General features: G+C 52.6%; 1 protein-coding gene across 4 annotated transcripts in view; it reads right to left on the bottom strand.

Annotated features, from left to right (window-relative positions):
* Nucleotides 1-923: 923 nt before the first annotated feature.
* SLC2A9 (solute carrier family 2 member 9) overlaps nucleotides 924-19,620 on the bottom strand; it is a 251,137-nt gene continuing 232,440 nt past the window's right edge. For all 4 annotated transcript variants that reach the window (XM_045474551.1, XM_045474553.1, XM_045474552.1 and 1 more), the window contains one exon: nucleotides 924-2,785. In XM_045474551.1, the coding sequence (XP_045330507.1) occupies nucleotides 2,531-2,785 (255 nt within the window). In that variant the 3' untranslated portion in view covers nucleotides 924-2,530. The remainder of the gene's footprint in view (nucleotides 2,786-19,620) is intronic.

Genomic DNA, 19,620 nt, shown 5'->3' with positions numbered 1-19,620 from the left:
AAGTAAAACAGTTAAGACTGGGACCTAGTCCCTAATCCTTGGGCAGAAGCTGGGGCAAGGGGTCTGTTAATTTTGAGCAGTGATTCCTTTAGGGAATCCATATCCATGATTGGATATGGGTGGGGGGAGGGTGCCGTAAGTGGTTAGAACCTCTCAGAAAGCAAAGAGCCTGTGCAGCAAGGCTCATGGGAATGTCTGTCTGTCTGACTCACCACTTCCCATTATTTTTGGCAGTGGAAGAACAACTCCGTACATGAGGAGGTCACTGCAGTGGATGTTAGAGTATGATCGAAAGGCTTGGGAATGGACATGCTGTGTTTCATTTAATATCAAGTGGAAACAATAGGAGATAAGAGACAAGAGAGTTTGTACATTGTGTTTTATGTATTCTGTGACTATAACGGTGTAGGTAAGAGGCCAGAAATGGATGGAGATGTATGAAAATTAACGTGATCATGGTAGGGAACCTAAAGCGTGTGAGATGATGGGTGTCTTAGTGGTTTTTTTCAAACATTTACTTGGTGTTGTTCTGCTGACTTTTCCAATGTGGGAACATGTAGGAGAGTTCCTGGCCTGTTGCCTGATGGTCGTGCGGTTTTCCCATCTCATTGCTGTCATTTACTTGGGAAGGGCTTTCCTGATTCTCACTTCCCACTGACCCCTGATTAGGTGGTCCTGTGTCCTGTTCCTGTATCCCTGTGTCCCCCCTCCTCCGGGTCCTGAGGGGACACTTGGCCACTAATGCTTCTTTGATTTTCAATCTTCTGTGGTAGGCATGAGCAAATGCGGGTAAGGGCAGTATATTCTCCTGCTCACTGATGTGTCCTCGATGCCTTCCTAGTGCCCAGATCAGGCTAGGTACCTCCTCTCCAGAAGCTAAATACTCAGGTCTACAAATGAAAGACGACACTCCACAGCTAAGATATCTTTTTGCACTTTATTTGGCTTTTATGTTCTTATGTCCTCAGGCACTTTTCTGCACCCACATATCACTTTCTCTCCATATCGACACCCACCGTCCAAATCTTTCAGCCAAACCAAAGCTGGGTAGTATGGTGCATTGCGTTGGAAGCCAACCAGAGGAGAAGCCCAGTGATAGAAGAGTATTCGGTAGGAAAGGAAACTCAGAACTCAGGTTTTGGCAAAGGCTGGCCTTGCCAGGAATGGTCAGGAAAGCCTGAGGGATTGTGGCTGAAAGGGTCTCAGGGGCATTGCCATGTCCAGAGCCCTTCCTCTCTGGCCCACTCCTACTGTGACATACTAAATTCAAGTACACACGTGCTAATTCACGTGCACTTTCCTTTATATATGGGCATTCTGAACTTGTTTCAGTCTGGACGCAAGTACAGGGAATCACCCAATCCACAGGGCCGGCATTTTCACAGCAGGCTGCAAACTGATCCAACCCAAACAGCCCTAGCACATAGGGCTGGAAGAGTCCTCAAGCATATCTGCTGCGAAGCACTCCTCCCACAAGTGACACTTAGATTTCCACAACAGCAGTCAAGACAAGCAATCACCCAACCTTCTCTTGAGCACTTTGCCTAATGCTGAACTCGCCGTCTGTGGTTAATGTGTCAACTTGCCTGGGTCTTGGGGGGCTTCAGGTATTTGGTTAAACATTATTTTGGACATGCCCGTGAAGGTACCTCCAGACAAGATTCGCATTTGAATTGGTGGACTGTGTAAAGCAGACTGCTCTCCCCGATGTGGGTGGGCCTCAGCCAATCTGTCCAGGGCCTGAATAGAACACAAAGGGGCAGAGGAAAGGAGAATTTGCCCTCACACTTACACTGGTCTTCTGCCCTGTCTTTCCACCAAGCCTTGGTTTCACCTCAGAATCATTCTTAATATTGTTTTTTCAGTTGAGCAGGACTCAATCTGCAGTCACTGCCCCAGCTACTGGAAAGTTACTTCTCCCACGTTTTGAACCTCTTTATGTCTTCTGAGACACGTCTGATGCTCTGAGGTGAAGACAGTCTCATGGATGGAAGTCTTGAGCCCTGTGGGACACAGCCTGGATGATGGTGGGTTCGTATCAGCTTCTTGAGCCAGAGACCCACAAGGCCAAGCCAAAGACTGGTAACAGGCGCTTGTTAGGACGTAAGAGAGTCTTTCCACTGAAGTCTGAAAACCTTCATCTAGGACCAAAGCCAAGGGTCCCTTGGGGTTTCAGGATCCGGGTTGAGGGCAGCTCAAGGCTGCTTATGGCACATCTGGCACCAGGACCTTGGTCTGTGCTTTTCGGCCCACTGCCATCTCTGGTCAGACTATATGGTTTTCCAGTGAGAAAGCCTTCAGATGCTATTTCCCCAATTTCATGTCGAAACCATGGGCTAAGTCATGAAGAGGACAGGCCATTGATCCATAAGAAAAATGAGGGGTCCACCTTCCAGAGAGTTTGGAGATAAGCTATGAATGAAACCCAAATGGTTGTGACGTTAGATTAGGAAAGGTTTATTTTTAAATACTTAATAATATTAACCATGTAGGGAAACCTCTGGTTTCCTGAAATGGTGAGACTATCCGTTTAGACAATCCCATTTTTGACATAATTGTCCAGCGTGGAGGCGGAGTCTTGCTCGGGCCTTCTGGCCACCTTATTGTTGCTCACAGATGAGTCTGTGTTCTCCTTCGGAGGGTAGGCCTTGTTCCTTTTGGCAAATGCCTGGCTGATTTCTGCATGGGTTCTGTTTTTTGTCTCAGGCAGGACAAAATAGAAATAGATAGCACCTGTGAGGCAGATCGCAGCAAAAACCAGGAAACAGTAGGTGTCCAGACTTCTCTGTGGGAAGGAGAGACAAGGAACATCAAGGAGACAATCACAAATCTGGCTGTGAAACCATCTCTCAACAGATTTTTAAAAAATTTTTTTAAGTGTTTATTTCTGAGAGAGAGACAGAGCACAAGCTATGGAGGGGCAGAGAGAGAGGGAGACTCAGAACCCGAAGCAGGCGCCAGGCGCTGAGCTGTCAGCACAGAGCCCGACACGGGGCTCGAATCCACGAACCATGAGATCATGACCTGAGTTGAAGTGGGACGCTCAACCGACTGAGCCAGCCAGGTGCCCCTCTCAACGGATTTTTATGGCTCCCCATCCCTATATCAATATTCCTGGATGGCATACCAGGCCTGTGACATAGGCTCTATAGGCAAATGGTGCCTTAATAAGCATCTGCAGGAGACATTCTCATATGAGCCATGAACACATCAGCTTCAAACCCCGGGACCCATGAAGAAATGCCAGTCTTCTATTTTCTTTTTTGAAAACTAGGCATATAGAAACTAGTCATCATGAAAGCAACATGTCATACTTGCTGAAAGTTATTTTAAGTTCATATTTACGCACCTTAAATGAGGGTGCCTGAGGCTGGAGCCTACCACCTGAAGCCTGAAAGTCACCCGTGACAGCTCTGTCCCCTCAGCTGTCATGCGGGACCCATGCATTGAGTCCCAGCTGGATTTTTTCCTCAAACAGGTCCCCGGTGTCGCCTCCCCTGGCGTCCCCACTCCTGAAGTCCAGCCTAGGGGGCACCTGGGGCCATATGGGACCACCAGACTCTGCTCTTGTGGGAAGGCAGCCACAGATGAAGATACATAAATGGACGTGCGCGGCTGTGCTCCAGTAGAATTTCCTTACAGAACAATAAACCCTGTGGTGGGCGGGACTTCGTCAAACCCGGCCACACCCAAGGGACAATTGCCTCTCGCCTTCTTCTTCACCCACGTCCCCCATCCATGTGGCCTCTTCCCCATCTCTTCCCTGCAATGCAGCCCAGGGAGTCTTGCAAAAATGTATCTTGGTCATGCCAGCACCCTGCTTAAAACCTTGCAGCTGCCTCCCCATCGCTCGCGGGACCCACTTCCTTGGCTCGCCCTGGGGTCACGAGGTCTCCTCTCTGTGCCTCTTCCGCGCGGGCTTTGACACTCCTGTCTCCCACCCTTCTTCCGCTGACTCGCGGTCCCTGCACTTGCTAATCCCTCTTCCCTACACTGTCCACCTCCTCAGTTCCTGTCTCTCTCCTTCTCCAAGCACGTGCCCTGCCCCCAGGCCAGGACCCTGGATTATCATCTCTCCTGGTTCTGTCCTCCTTCCCTGGACGTTGATGGTAACCGCATGGTTAGTAGTGTGGCTGCTTGATGAATGACTGCTGCTGGGCTGTCCGCTCCATGAGGCAGCAGCTCCGTGAGCAAAAATGTCTGGTTTTGCTCATCGCTGTGGCCCAGTGCTCAGGGCAGTGCGTGGGCAATGGTAGGTGCTCAGCGGATAATCTATGGAGTGAACAAATCAATTGATCTGTCACTCAGATTTCAATCAGAGAAATCAATCTGTCTCGTAAGTTTCCCTGTTGCTGTGGACTTGACTTATGTGGCCCCCAAATTCGTATGTTGAATCCCTAACCCTCAATGTGACTATATTTGGAGATGGGACTTTTGGGAGGTCATTAAGGTGAAATGAGGTCATAAGGGTGGGGTCCTAATCCCACAGGATGAGTGGCCTTAGAAGAAGGGGGAGAGAGAGAGCTCTCTTTCCCTCCATGAGCACACAGAGGAAAAACCATGGGAGGCCACGGGGAGAAGGCAGCCGTCCGTGAGGCAGGAAGGGAGCCCTCACCAGAAACTGAGACAGAGGTCCCGAGGTGCCCACCTGGAAAAGCAGATCTTTGGATGACATTGCCCTGGGCCCTAGTCCTACAATTCCCATCTCTTTCAAAATGAAAGTTCTTTAAATACCTGCCTGCCCCTTTGTAGTTCTCTTTTCTGAGGCACTTCTTCAGAACAGGCACACTGCAAGAGGACCTCGGGCCCCTCAGAAAACCCATTTTGCTGGCCCACCTTGCCGGGGCTGTGTGCCATCAGGAGGCTGGAAGCCAGAAGCTGGAAACAGGCTCCAGGGCCCAATTTACAATGGGGTTGCTCCTGCAAGGACCAGACCGGACCAGACCAGACCAGTCAGAGCCACGTGGGCCCGGGGCCCTGGCCTTTGTTGCCTTTCCCCTCATCGTGATGCTCAAAATCACGCCTGGGGTGGAGATTTAACATGAAAATAAGGTGTGTTGTGTCAGCTGCACCTGTGCGTCCTGGCTCCTACGTGCTTCTACGTGCTCAGAAGGCCCCCCTTTCCCGCCTCGGCCCCTCAACACCTTCCCCGGCCGTTGTCTGGGACGCAGCCTGGTGTCCCTCCTCCTAAGGCTGCCTCCCTCAGCCCGGGTGTGAACTTGCAATACTCACACCATCCTTGCCCCTTTCTACCCACGAGAGTCAAAGAACCTGAGGTCGGTAACAAGACCAGATCAGCTGGCACCTGGGCCTTGTGCTTGCAGGCTCCAGAACGGTGACAAAATGGGTTTCTGTCGTCTAAGTGCCCGGGTCTGTGGTGTTTTGCGATGGCGGCCCGAGCTGACCAAAATACCACTGGCCCTGACATCCTATCGTTTTACGACTGGGAATAATTAGAAAACCTAGGTCTCTGCTTTGAAATGAAGCCCGTTTAATTGAAGCTTGTACAAATTCAAATATTTTCATTGCTCCTGGGAATGGTAAGTCAAGAAGAAAGGATTTTTATTTATTGAAACAATTTTTGTGTTTGAGAGAGAGGACACGCATATGTGGGGGAGGGGCAGAGGGAAAGAGAGAGAGAGAAGCTCAAGCAGGTTCCGTGCTGAGCGACGGGGCTCGATCCCTGGCCCTGGGATCATGACCTGAGCTGAAATCAAGAGTCGGACGCTCAACTGACTGAGCCACCCAGGTGCTCCAAGAAGAAAGGATATTTTAAATGACTAGTCAGTCTTTGCAACAGCCGTGTCAGCAGGACGACTGGCTCCTGCTGGGGACATGAGCTGGCCCCTGCCCGCAGCCGAGGGATGCTGCTGATATTAATACTGGCATCAGAACTGAGCCTCGTCTGTTGAGGATTCTGGGGCAAGACCTTGAGCCGAGACCTTTGCACTCAGGGAATGAAGCGTCTTGCCCAAGGCCTCCCGTTTGGTTGGCCTGAGGCTGCGGGTCTGCAGCCTTAACCGCCTTGCAAACTGGCTCCTGGTGGCCAGGCATTGCAGCCGAGGCACACCCCGTCCCTCCGGGACCAGCTTCCTAAGCCACAGCTGGCCGATGCGCGTGGTAAGCTGTCTGAGCCTCTCGTGTCTGAAAACGCCTTTTCCCCTCTCCATACGGGAAGGTACAGACTTCTGATTTCAAAGTGGTTTCCTCTCAAGCATTTGAAGACAGTGTTCCTTGCCCAACGGTAGTGGAATCTTGCTCAGGAGGAGGAGGATGTCCCCTGATTGTCATTTCTTTTCAGGTGATCTGAGTTTTCCCTATGGAACTTGGAGGGTTTTCTTTTTAACTCCAGTATTTTTTTTTAACGTTTATTTATTTATTTTGAGAGAGACAGAGAGCATGAGCAGGGCAGGGGCAGAGAGAGGACAGAGGATCCCAAGCGGGCTCCCTGCTGTCAGCGCAGAACCCCAGGTGGGGCTCGATCTCACGAACCGTGAGATCAGGACCTGAGCTGAAATCCAGAGTTAGATGCTTAACCCGACTGAGCCCCCCAGGCTTAATAAGAGTATGTTGACTGAGTGGATAAAGGAATGAAATCTGAGCACTTTCACGGACGAGCATGAAGGGACAAAGGTGGTCCAGGTTAGACTGTCACGACAGGACCAAAATAGAATCCTTCTGCTCAGTGTCCACCGCGACCCGTGGGATGCTGGTTCACAGGTGATTCATACCAAGCTCCCGGGCGAGTCGGTGCTGGGCTGTCACTTAAGAACCGGTGGGGAGTCCAGTGCCTTCCACCTGTGCCTCCAGCTCTGCGGAGAGCTTAACAAGTCAAGGCTGCTCCACGGGTGGAGCGTCAGGATGTCTCTAGGGGAGGCCGGAAGGCAGCAGGGATCTTAGTGATATCTTACGCCTCTGCCGTGCGTGGTAGCTCCCAAGTCGCTGTCATATGTACCCTTCGGGTCTTGTTGGAGTTGCTGCCTGACGGCATTTCAGCTCCACGTGCCCAGCCGGAAGCCACATTTAAGGACCCTGTGGACGCCCCCGGCTTGCCCTTCCCTCCCTGGCAAGCCCGCTCTTTCCCACTGGTTCTCAGACACACGCTGCTATATTCCCTGGGCCAAGATGGACACCAGACTCACCTCTGACTGCTTCCCCGCTCTCCGCCTGTCTCTGCTACTAAGTCCTGATGACTTTACCCTGAAACATCCTTTTTCTTTTTTGTAAAAATACACACTTTTTTTTTTTTTTTTTATCCAGAGAGAATTTACATAAAGTAACTTGCACAGATCTGAAGTGTAGAGTTCAACAAGGCTGGATAAAAGTACTCTCCTGTGTAACTAACACCTACGTCAAGACGCAGAACATTTCCACCACTCCAGAAAGTTCTTTGTGCCATTTTCTAGTCAGTGCCTCCTGTCTCCCAGCCACCTCCCTGCCGTCCCCAACACATAGAGTCAACCACCGTTCTGTTGTCTGTCACTGTACCCTCCATTTTTCCTGCCCCTGTCCCGGGCCACCAGGCAGCCAAAGAGTTCTTTTAAAGTCACAAAATGAGGGGCGCCTGGGTGGCTCAGTCGGTTGAGCATCTGACTTCGGCTCAGGTTCACGATCTCACAGTTGGTGGGTTTGAACCCCATGTCGGGCTCTGTGCTGACAGTCCAGAGCCTGGAGCCTGCTTTGGATTCTGTGTCTCCCTCTTTCTCTGCCCCTCCCCTGCTCACACTCTGTCTCTCTCTCTCTCAAAAATTAATAAACATTAAAAAAAAAATTTAAAGTCACAAAATGGTTCTGTCTTAAAACCATGTAATGGCTTCCTAGAGTCCTTTGGAAAAACCCCAAATCCCTATCACGCCCTCAGTACCTGGGCAGATCCGGCCTCCACCCCCCTCCCCTCCCTTACAACTACCTGTGATGCCCTACATCCCTCAGCTGCCTGCTCTGGGCCTGCGCAGGGCCTCTGCCAGCCTCTTCCTGCTCCCCACCACCCTCGCCCCCACTGACTCCCTCAACCTCAGCTTGAAAGGTCCCTGCACTGGTCAGCCCAGTTAGGCCCCACTTTACCCCCTTCCATGAAGCCCAAACCTACACCTGATCCCACAAGGATCATGTCTATTCTCTCTGAAATGTTAGGGCAGGATTGTGCCCCAATGTCGGTGCCAGTGGAGAAGGAGCAAGTGAAAGGTTCTCTCCTCCTCCCTCTAGACCCAAGGATATCAGCTGGAGCCTCCAGAGAGGCGAGGGGGCAGTTTGGGGTCCGCATCAGCTTCCTCCTCACGCTGAATAGGCATTTGGGATATGACCCGATCATTTTCAAGTTGAAAAGAACCACTTTCCCGCTTCCAGATTTTACGGAACTCAAACAAAATTTTGTAACTCCTGTGGAGTCAAGCAGGTGTACAATTGCAGGCAATCTTCTCCAAACCAGAAAATGCTGGTGCCGACGGCAGAGGCTGCTTGGTCTGCAGGCTTTTATAACCAACGGCCCAAGGGACACACCGATGCTGACCGTAGCAGAGGCCCAAGGAAAAGGCAGCCTTTGGCTAAGGACATGGAAACAGAGAGTGATACTAATGCCCCCACGGGTCAAGGCAGCCCATGCCACCTGCCCATAACTAGAACACTCTGCAGGAAGGGGCGGGGTGGGTGGCAGAGAAGGGGGAAGAGGGAAGAAGGCAACAAGCCATCCTGGACGGCTCAGCGAGTTCGGGGCAGTGTAAGCTTCCAGCACTCCCCATGAATTGCTCTGTCTTTCTTTTCTCCTCTTCCCAAGTGACCCTAGGACCACACGGCAGGAAGCAACCTTTATGGTACTAATAATGACCACGAGGGCAACTGGTCCTGACTGTCCACGGGCAGACACTGTGCTCAAGACCTGACTTCACCTCTGATTGTTTCGGGAGCCCTGCTGCAAAGCTGGGGCAATTCTTCCGTTGCATGGACATAAAAATGACGGCAATGAAAGTTGGACACATTTGACCGGCATGGGCTTCACCTAACTGCTGACAGGCATGGTCAGGATTCAAGTCACGCTCGGGATTCAAGGTCAGGCCGTCTGACCTCAAAGTCCGTACGGTCTTTCCAGTGTCTCATTTATATCTAAGGCAGTGCCAGGCAAATCAGGGCAATAGGAACAACAGACAGCTACGGCAGCCACCACTCACCAGGCTGGTCTGTACTGGAGATGGCCCTGACGTCTGCCTCAGGCCGGGAGCCCCCAGACACAGAGCCTGACTCTGGGGTGTCAGTGCAAGTGACCCAGGGGGCACGGGTAGGGGAGGGATTGAGCTGGGGGTATGTGACCAAGTATCTCGGGCTGCTCAGAACCAAGTGGTTCTCCGGGAGGTGAGACTTACGGGGACAGTCCTGTTGTGGGTTGGATTGTGTCCCCCAAAAGGTATGGTGAAATCCTCACCCCGGGGCCTGTGAATGTGATGCTGTTTGGAAACTGTCTTTGCGGAGGTAATCAAGTTAAGGTGAGGTCATACGAGACCACGGTGGGCCTCCAGTCCGATCACTGGTGTCCTTACAGAAAGAGGCCTGGAGACACACACGAAGGAGGAAAGCCCCGTGCCCAGGGAGGCAGAGACTGGGGTAATGAATGCAGCTACAAGCCGAGGAGCACTGAAAACCTCCAGCAGCTCGGAGAAGGCACGGGACACGCCCTTCCCTCACAGCTTTCAGGAGGAAGCAGCCCTCCTCGCCTCCTGACTGCGTGCTTCTAGCTTCTGGAACCGCGCGAGAATAAATTTCTATTGTCACAAACTGCTAAGTCTGTGGTACTTGGTGATGGCCGCTCTGGAACCCAAGATAGGAGGGGACGTGCCTAGCTGGAACTCAGTGCTTCTTGGGGCCTCTGGGAGACACGGAGCAGAGTCGCCCCCACACAGACGAGGAGGGGGAAGCTGAGTATTCACCCACACCCTCACTGGCTGTGGGCCGCCCCGACCGTCTGCCTGCTCCTCCCACAGGCTGAGAGCGAGCCCCACGTGGGGGGGGGGGTGGGGGTGGGATGACGACAGGATTCTCAGAGTTGTTTGCAGAGGAGAAGGTCGGGGTGAGTGGGTGTGGGCGGGGCCCCAGCAGCAGCTGTCCCACAACCACAGTTCACGAGTCCTCATCCCAGCCAAAGGAGGTGACATCACCTCTGGCCAGGTACTGTGGGCACTTCCCTTGTGTGAGCTCACTCAGCCCTCCTGTGACCCACGGGGTCCATTCGTAGACGGGGAGGTCAGGGCGGGCCAGTGATCCCAGCCCTGGCGGCCCCGGGGCCTGCTCTGAACCTCCACAGGCTCTGTGCTCCGTTGGTGAATGAGAGTGAGGGATTTCCCATTTTAGAGATGGGGAAACTGAGGCTTGGAGCAGTCAAGGACCTAGCCCAGGGCCCCCCTGCTTAATGCGTGTGGCAGTGACGTTTTGGGCCACGTCGCTGTCTGAGGCCGTGCTGGCTCTGATGTTTGCTTTCTGGGGTAGCTCCTTGTAGGTCCCTGCTCGGCAGCTGGGATACATTTACCACGGACATGTTTTGGAAAACATGAAAAAATCAAGGTGTCTTGAAAAACCGCACTTGGGGGCTGGTATGAGCTGCGCCGTGTCCACCGCCAGGATTCACAGAAGCCCTAACCCCCCGCACCTCAGAATGTGGCTGTTTGTGGAGGTAGGGTCTTTAAAGAGGGCATCAAGCTATAGTGAAGCTGGATGGTGGGCCCCGACCCAATGTGCCGGGTGTCCTTAGAAGAGGAGACTGGAACGCAGACACACACACAGAGGGACGGCCGCCTGAAGACACGAAGACAAGATGGCCGTCCACACACCAAGGAGAGAGGCCTCAGACGCCATCAACATTGCCAAGACCTCATCTTGGACTTCCAGCTTCCAGAACTGTCTGTTGTTTAAGCCCCCCACCCTGTCTGGTTGTGGCAGCCAGGCAGACTAAGACAGATACTCCTGTGGCTGCGATGGTTTCCGGAAGGGTGGTGGGACAGAACTGGTCGTTTGTGGAGTCCGCAGCGGAGAAAGACCCACATGGGAGGGTTAGGGTGGTGGGGGGTGCGAACCTGAACGTGTAAGTCCTGCATTTGTCTAGTGTAGTCATCACGGCCAACAGCAGCCCCAGGGCCCGGCCTCTGCCCTGGCAAGCTCCTGTCCTCCTTGCCTTCCCTGTCCCGGGTCAGGGGGCCCACCTTTCACAGAATCTAAATGTGGTCACCTGGCCAGGGTCTCCATCAGGGTGACCACAAAGGCCGTTCACCTTGAGTCAATGCTCACACCTTGCACGTTTCCTGAATGGTACCCCAAACCTAGAGACCCTGGAGACACCCTGGCTGGCAGGAGCTCTGCTTCCAGAGCATAAAGAGCATTAAAAATACCCACGGGCATAAGGAAATGCTCATAATATCATGGCATTTGAGAAAAGCAAAAGAACAAAAAATTGGTTCCAATTTTTATAAATATGAAAAATCACATATATTTGGAAGAAAGGAAGGAGACAATGTCATTAACCCATTAACACGCCTGGTTTCACCGCTTTACAGTTTCCACAGTGAGCCTGAATCATTTATAATTAGAATCCCCTCATAACTTTACAGGAAACAAGGAAGGAGGAGGAGGAGAAGGGAAGGAAGGGGGAAGGGGGAGGAGGAGGAATAAACAGAAGGAAAAGAAGGAGAGGAAGAGGGAAAGGAAGATGAACAACTCTGTCAGTGACTGTCCCCAACAGAGAACTAGCCCTTGTGTTCTGCCCTCTTAGACGGACTCACTCAGTGGCCCTCAAACACTGGCTGAGTGAATGAACCCTACAAGGGCTGTGTTAGGAATCCTGAGAAAATGTACGTAAACCATCTGGTCTGGTGCTTGGCACAGAAAAAGCAGCAAGATGCCCAGTGAAATGTTGATACTATGGGAATAATTCATTAATTTGATGCGTTGCTACAGTGCCCCAAGGGGCAAGGCGAGGGGCTGATAGGTCCTCAGCCTCTCTGCTGCCCTCCCTTGCCTGGTGGTGAGTTATAATTACTGTGTGTCAGCTTAATTACTAGTGACCCCCTCCTCTTCCTTCTGTCGCCCCTTCCAGCTCCACTCCGCCCCCAGGAACAGGCTGAGTTCACACACTCCTCTCCTGACCTACCCTTGCTGCTGGCCTGTGCAATGTTCCTCTCTTGTTTGTATTTGTTTCTTCCCTTCTTAGCCTCAGTGCTGCTCTCATTCCTCTGCCCTGCTGTGCCCTTCTCCCACCTCTGGACAAACTCCTGTGTGAGTGTTTGATAAATGTCCTTGAGCTCACCTGTCCTTCTCTACTTCTCTACCCCCATCCTCTATCTTTCCATCAGTCTGTATGTCTATTGTCTATCGAGTTATCAATCCATCCCTCTTTAAAAAATTTTTTTCAACAGTTATTCATTTTTGAGAGTGAGAGAGACAGAGTGTGAACAGGGGGGAGGCAGAGAGAAAGGGAGACATGGAACCCGGAGCAGGCTCCAGATTCTGAGCTGCCAGCACAGAGCCCAACGTGGGGCTCGAAGTCACGGACCGCAAGATCATGACCTGAGCTGAAATCGGATGCTTAACCGACTGAGCCACCCAGGTGCCCCTCTATCAATCTATCTCTAATCTCTATCTTTGTGCAATTCGTAGTGTTGTTATATGTGTGTTTATGTAAATTTATGTAACTTACATAAATGGAATCTGGCTACAGCCTTCACTCTGCACTTGAGCTCTCTCAGCACCGGGTTTAGGTCTGTACACGCGGCGGATAAAGATCTAGCTCACTGCTTCTCACTGCAGTGGAAATGTCGTGTGCCTCTGCTAGCCCTGTACTGACGCTTTCCCGGAGGACGGTGCCCAGGTTACTTGTAACTCCTCATCACCACGGACAGCGCTACAGTTACTGTTCTTGGGCATCTACCCTACGGACCTTTGCAAAAATTTCCCTGGGATACATAATTAGGGGTGGAAATTGGGGTTAACAACTGGTTCCACTGGTGCACGAGCGTGTGCCCATTCCCGTGATGTCTTTGCCAACACTTGGTAATTCTCCAGATTCGTAATTTTGATAATGGGACAAATACCCACGTTTCTCCTTCTGCGAATTGTCCTTTCTCATTCTCTACTTACCTCCCCAGTGGGACTCCTTCCTTCACTGTTGACCTGCAGGACTTCCTTAGTGTTCCAGCCATCAATCCCTTGCCCGAGCTGTTCCTCACAGGGCTGACGTCCTTCCTTTTGTTATCACCAAATCCGTCCCCTTTCTCTGCGTTGTTTGTGCTTTTAGGGGTCTTGTCCTTCCCTGTCTGGGTCTCACAGATACCTTCCTACTTTGTCTTCTGTTTCATTTTTCATTTTACTTTCCACATTTGGCTCTTGAATCCATCTGGAGTCATTTTTCACATCTTCTCTATTTATTCCCTGCCTTCTCTCTCTTCTTTTTTTAATTTTTTTTTTTTTAAGTTTGAAAGTTCTTGCTTAACCAAAGGGGTCAACAGGTAAAATAAAAATATTTAGAAATTACTGATCTACAAAATACCCTCTCTATGAGTAGGAAGGAAAGGAGGACTTGATATATTTTTAAGATTCTGCTGTGCTGAATTTCTGACCGTGCAGTTTGCATCACAGCCACGGACATCCTTCCCGGGGCCGGACTGATGATTGACCAGGACTTCCACTAATTGGGATGACCAAGAATAGGAAAGAGCTGCACTGAACTGTAAGGGTCAGGCTTTAGGAGGAAAGAAGTTCTGGCCGTCACATGGCCCTTCTCCTCTGAATAAAGTCTTCATGGTCCCCTCCTGAGGAGGCCAACAGCCTTGTTTAAAGGGTAGAGATCTTGCAACAATGTGGGTGGAACTGGAGGGTATTACGCCAAGTGAAATCAGTCAGAGAAAGATAGATATCATATGTTCTCACTCATATGTGGAAGTTGAGAAACTTAACAGAAGACCATGGGGGAAGGGCAAGAAAAAAGATACAGAGTTACAAACAAAGAGGAAGGCAAACCATAAGAGACTTTTAAATACAGAGAAAAAACTGAGGGTTGATGGGGCTGGGGAGCTGGGGGGGGCGGCGGGGAAAATGGGAGATGGGCATTGAGGAGGGCACTAGTTGGGATGAGCACTGGGGGTTTTATGTAAGGGACGAGTCACGGGAATCTACTCCCGGAGCCAAGAACACACCGTATACACCGTGTGTTAGCTAACTTGACGATAAATCGTATTTAAAAAATTTGTTTTTAAATAAATGTGGTTTATTGGAGTAAAAGAAAATAAAAATAGATCGTAGAGATCTTTCTGGGACCAGTTCAGAGGCATCTGGGCTATGAGCACAACTCAGAAGGCTGTGCTGCTAGTCGGCTGACACTGGCTGTCACTGCAGGGGATGAAAAACGAGGGTGTGTGAGCTACCCTGTCACCTGCTTAGCTGGCCCCACTCTCTTCCTGACTGATCCCTCCCCTGCCCATCGTCCTGGCCCAAGTGTGACCACGGCTTCTTCTGCAGACAACAGGAAATCCCAGCCACGAGGCCTCCCTGCCTATAACATGCCCCCTCCAGTCCAGCCCCCACACAGCCAGAAGGGTCTTCTCGAAACACAAATCCAACTGCTCATCCCACTGCTACCTTAGTATCTTTCACTGTTTCCTCAGCACCTACATCAGGGGTTCTCACGCAGGGCTACGCATTAGGATCACATAGGAAAATACTGATAATGCCGCCCCCTCCCCCACCGACTCAGAATCTCAATGATCCTACACATCATCATTTATCTTAAACTCCCCCCCAGGTGAACCTCGTGTGATTCCAGGGCTGCGCACCTGTCATCTAGATGATCAAGTGCAAATTCCCTAACAGAGTGTTCAAGTCCAGTAGGGTCTAGTATATGATCGAGTCCATATATGAGCATCCAGTCTGTCTTCTGTTCCTGGGCACTTCCAGGCTCTTTTGTAATAATCTGCCAGGAGCCCTGCCACCCCAGAACTGGCACCCCATGCTGCCTCCTGGGCGTCTCAGGATGATCCTGTGCTCAGTCGGGGGGGGGGGGGCAGGAGGCAAGGACTCAGCACCACGCCTGGCTGGCTTCTGGGTAGCCCCCGATAAGCGACCAGGTTCTGCTTCCCAAACCCACCCCCACTTCCTGCGGTCAGCCGCACAATGGCCCCCAAAGATATCCAGGCCCCGATAACCTGGGAACGTTGTCTTACGTGGCCAAAGGGCATTTGCAGATATGATTAAGATTCTGAGATGGGCAGATGATCCTGGATCATCTAGGTGGACCCCACCTGCAATCGCAGTGTCCTTTTAAAAGGGACACAGAGGCAGGTATGACATGGAAGGTGAAGGCCAAGGGACCGCTGTAGCAAGATGCTCCCCTGCTGGCTTTGCAGGTGGACGAAGGGCCCGGGAGCCAAGGGATGCAGCTGAGAAAGGCAAGGCAGCATCTCAGGGGCCTCCGGATAGAGCGTGGCCCTGCCCACAGCTTCACATTAGCCCAGGGAAACTGATCTAGACTTCTGGCCTCCAGAACTGCAGAGAAGACACTTCTCTTGTTTTAAGCCTCCTCACCCCCACTTGTGGTATTTGTTACAGCGGCCCTAAGAGACACATACACGCCTCATCCCTCAATTCTGGGGTTCCCTCGAGGCCCCCTGGAGGCCCACCTCCTCAAACTCATTGGCCAGCCTGCCCCTGTCATCTCTGCCACGGCCTGTTCCTGCTGTGACCGATCAAGCCTAATGCCTTCTAAGAATCCCAGGATGTAATCTCACAGTGGCCCAGTGAGCAGGTCCTGTGATTCCCCTCAATATGCACATGAGGAACAGAGGCCTGGAGAAACCCAGGAATCCGCCGCAGGCCACGCAGCTTATGGGGAGCAGAGTAGGGACTTCAGCCCAGACCCTCTGACTATAAAAGTCCTGAACCCTCAGCCGCAGTCTCCGCGTTTATCGAGTGCTACAAACAGAACTCCTAAAACGATCACTGTCCTCCCGGGCAGCAACAAAGGACGTATAACGTAACTGGCTCGGCCTCAGTCAGCACTGGAGAGGCACAGCCCTTGGCTGGGACTCTCGCTGGTGGGGAGCCCAGGACCACGCGGTGATGAGACAGGTCTGCCCTGCAGCCTGCACAGAACCTGGACGCGGGGAGAGCTGGATGCAGGATTTCTCTGGTCAGCAAGGGGAACGGGTGTGCTCACCCCAATCACTGGCTTCTCCCCAAGTCATTCTACACAAAATAATGCGCTTAAGGAATTTCATATGAACAGGGCCGTATTTAGAGCCCCCGGAAGCGTCATGTTCAAGGCTGGCTTAGCACTTCTCGCCCTCTGGATGGGAGAGGCCGGGCAAGATTTGTGACTCTCTCGGGGACGCTATACAGTGAAGTGGTTAAGGATGCAAAACCCGGGAGCTGCTTCAATCCCACTTCCGCTGTTGGTGAGCTGGGCCACCCTGGCTAAGTGACTTAACCTTTCTGTGCACTGGTTTCTCATCTGTGAAATGGGGCCATAATGGCACTCGCCTCACGGAGCGCTTGTGGGATTGAGTGGATTACGACGTGCAAGTGCCTGGAATAGAACCAGGTGCATGGTCATCGCTCAATCAATGTTGGCTATGTTGTCAGTCTTGGTGGGTTTCCCACTGGATTAGTTTCCTGTGCCAGATGCAACAAATTACCAAAAGTTTGGTGGCTTAAAACAACAGAAATGTGTTCTCTCATAGTTCTGGAGGCCAGAAGCCCCAAATCAGTATCACTGGGCTGAAATCATTTCCTCTGGAGGCTCTTGGGGAGAATCTGCTCCCCGTCTCCCTCAGCTCCGGGAGCCGCTGGCGCTCCTTGCTTGTGGTCTCATCACTCCAATCTGCCTCTGTGGTCACGTTTCATACGCTTCTTCTGTGTCGAATCTCCTTCTCAAAGGCACCCCTGAGATGCCGCTGGGCCCACCCCAGGATCATCTCCCTGTCTCAAGATCCTTAACTCAGTCACTTCTAGGGAGACAGCTTTTGCATACAGGATAACATTACAGGTTCCAGGGAGTAGGATCTGGTGTCTTTGGGGGCTGTTACCCACCACACCTGTGTTTATAGCCCTAGCTCCCTTCTGATTCGCACCAGGGCCGGGCTGGAAACTGCCTGCCGAAACCAGGAGACTTTGGCTTGTGTCCCGAACCTGCCTGTCAACAGCTGAATGACCGAGGACAAACCACAGAGGTGGCCCAGCGCCAGCCTCTCTCCACGGGAGACGGCACTCTGTAAGCTATACACATGGGAGGGGTGAAGGGACAATCCCATGAGTATCCCCTCCCCCGCTTCTGCTTCCAGGGAACCCAGCCCACGGCAGTGTGGTATCTCGTGTTAGTCATACGGCAAACCTGTGGACTATCACAAATCTGAGACCTGAGGAGGGAGGGGATCCAGGGGATGGGCTGTTACGAGGGCTTGACACAGGGTCACGGTTTTAGGGTTCTTTGTGGCTTGACTACAAGGCGCCTCCACTTTTGTCACCCCCACCACGCGAGCCAGGTCTGTGGCAGGTGAGTGGGAGTTCCCACGGCCGATGCCAGGGTGAGGGGGGACGCTCGTTACTGATGGGTGGCCACCCCCAGCAAAGGCAACCCTGCTGCCCAAGGAAGAGGGGAGTCTATCCATCAAGGCTGGAAGCAGCAGTGTGGCAAGGCTATGTCCACAGTTCTTATGCCAGACATACAGCTCAGCGTTTCACCTGGAGTCAAGTCCTCATTTATATCTGGACCCCAAAGTTTGAACTTGGTATCTAGGGTCTCTCGTGATCGGGGTCAAACCTTCCTGCCCAGCCCTTCTCCAATAACACCCCTTCTACATCCCCCGATACCCCCCGCTTCAGCTCCTTAGGACCACTTGGTACCTCAGAACACAGGACTTGTTTCCACGGCTCTGAGCCTCGGCTCCTGCCGTCGACTCTGCCTGGAAGGCCCTTCTCCTCTGCCACCACGGATCTAACTGCCACTTACGCTCCAAAGCTGAGCTCGTGCCCCTCCTGTGAGACGCCTCCCCGGGCAGACTCCTGCCGTGGGAATGACTGCCCCCCTCGTGAGAGCCGCTGCAAGTTTGTGCATTCTGTGGGCACGGGCTCCGCTCTGCCTGGTGGGACCACCCCCGGGTCCACATCTGCCTCCTCTCCCACAGCCGACAGCCACCCCAGCTTAGAGCCCCCAGGGGCCGTGCAGGTCTTATCGGTGTGTCCCCACACCCCACCAGCGCTTGGCATTGTTGTAGGTACTCGGCAAGGGTTTGAGAAATGAGTGAGTGAGTGAGTGAGTGAATGAATGAGTGAATGAACATGTGCATTTTGAAATCTAAATGGTTCTTGGTGGGGTGACCCAGAGGGGCTAGACAGGGTTAGGTTTGGACGTTGGCCCTACTCTTTCGTAACAGTGTGATCATACACACCCAGTGTGTCTTGTGCCCTCTGGTGACACATGTCACCTCCCACTCAGCCATCGTTTGGTCATGGCCAGGCCTTGTGCCATGTGTCTCGATACAACACAGCTTAGTGTCTGGCCTGCAGCCACTGGTCGCCTTGTTCTGGAAAGACACAGACGTCCACACACTCATGGACCCGCCATCTTGGCCAGTACAAGGGGATGATGGGGTCACTCTCCTCCAGGGACCCTGAGAGCCCTGTTTCCAGACGGCTCCAAGTGAAGGTCTGGCGACTGCCTGGCAGAGATGTGGTAATGGCCCTGGCGTGTTCACTGAGGGCTCCCTTCCTTCCCCGTCACCCCTCAATTCCTCTCTCACGCAGTCCCTGGTAGCTCACATAGCCCGTCAGCTTTTCACGACCCTGCCGCACTGACCCAGCGGGCTGCTGCAGAGATGGCTCTCCTCCTTGGCTCCCCCAGACCGCCTACCCATGTCCCTTGTGTGGCTGTGGACATTGCCAGGCAAGGTCAAGGTCAGGTGGTCTCTGACGCGGGAGCCACACATCTCTCCAGCTCTAGCCCCAAAATGCCAAAGGCAATGACAAGATCTGAGCCCAACACCTCTCAGGGAACGGGTCAGAGACCTGCCTGCTGGGTCCTCCCCAGCCACTCGTCTTTCTGTGAAGCCCCCCCGCCCCAACTCCTTTTTGCCTTGCCCCAAACCCTGAAACCTCAGCCCGTAAGGAATGGTGCCCGCAACTCTCCTGTGCCCTTGACACGTCTGAGAGGAGACTGCTGCTCTGGATATTCTAAGACAGACATGCAGACTTGTGTCATTTCTGCGGGGGCGGGGGGGGGTGCTCAGCTCTGTGGGCGGGTGGCATCCTTCTTGGCCCTGAGTCCTTACCTGGGCCCTGGCCTTATTCCCCTGCTCTGGGCTGGGCTCTGAGTGGCCCTCGGGCTGACTTGCTCTGCGAAATGTGGCGCACGAGATCATACCGGTAGTGTGAACGGACGCATTTTTAATCACGGTGACAGCACGCTCGGGGACTCCTCCTCCGGAGGAGGGGATCCTCTAACCACTGAGAGTCCTGGCTTACTTTGCCCTCAGACGCTCTAGTCCATCACACAGGGTGACCCAGGATGAGCTGTGGCCCCAGAAACCTCTCAGGCTCCCGGGAGCCCAGCTGGAAGTGAGCCAGTTAGAATGAACGTGATCCCCTAAATTAGTGGTC

The sequence above is a fragment of the Leopardus geoffroyi genome, chromosome B1 (assembly GCF_018350155.1).
Source record: "Leopardus geoffroyi isolate Oge1 chromosome B1, O.geoffroyi_Oge1_pat1.0, whole genome shotgun sequence".
NCBI classification, from domain to species: Eukaryota; Metazoa; Chordata; class Mammalia; order Carnivora; family Felidae; genus Leopardus; species Leopardus geoffroyi.
Note: the sequence above shows the minus strand (reverse complement) of the source record. Positions and strands in the feature narration are given on the sequence as shown.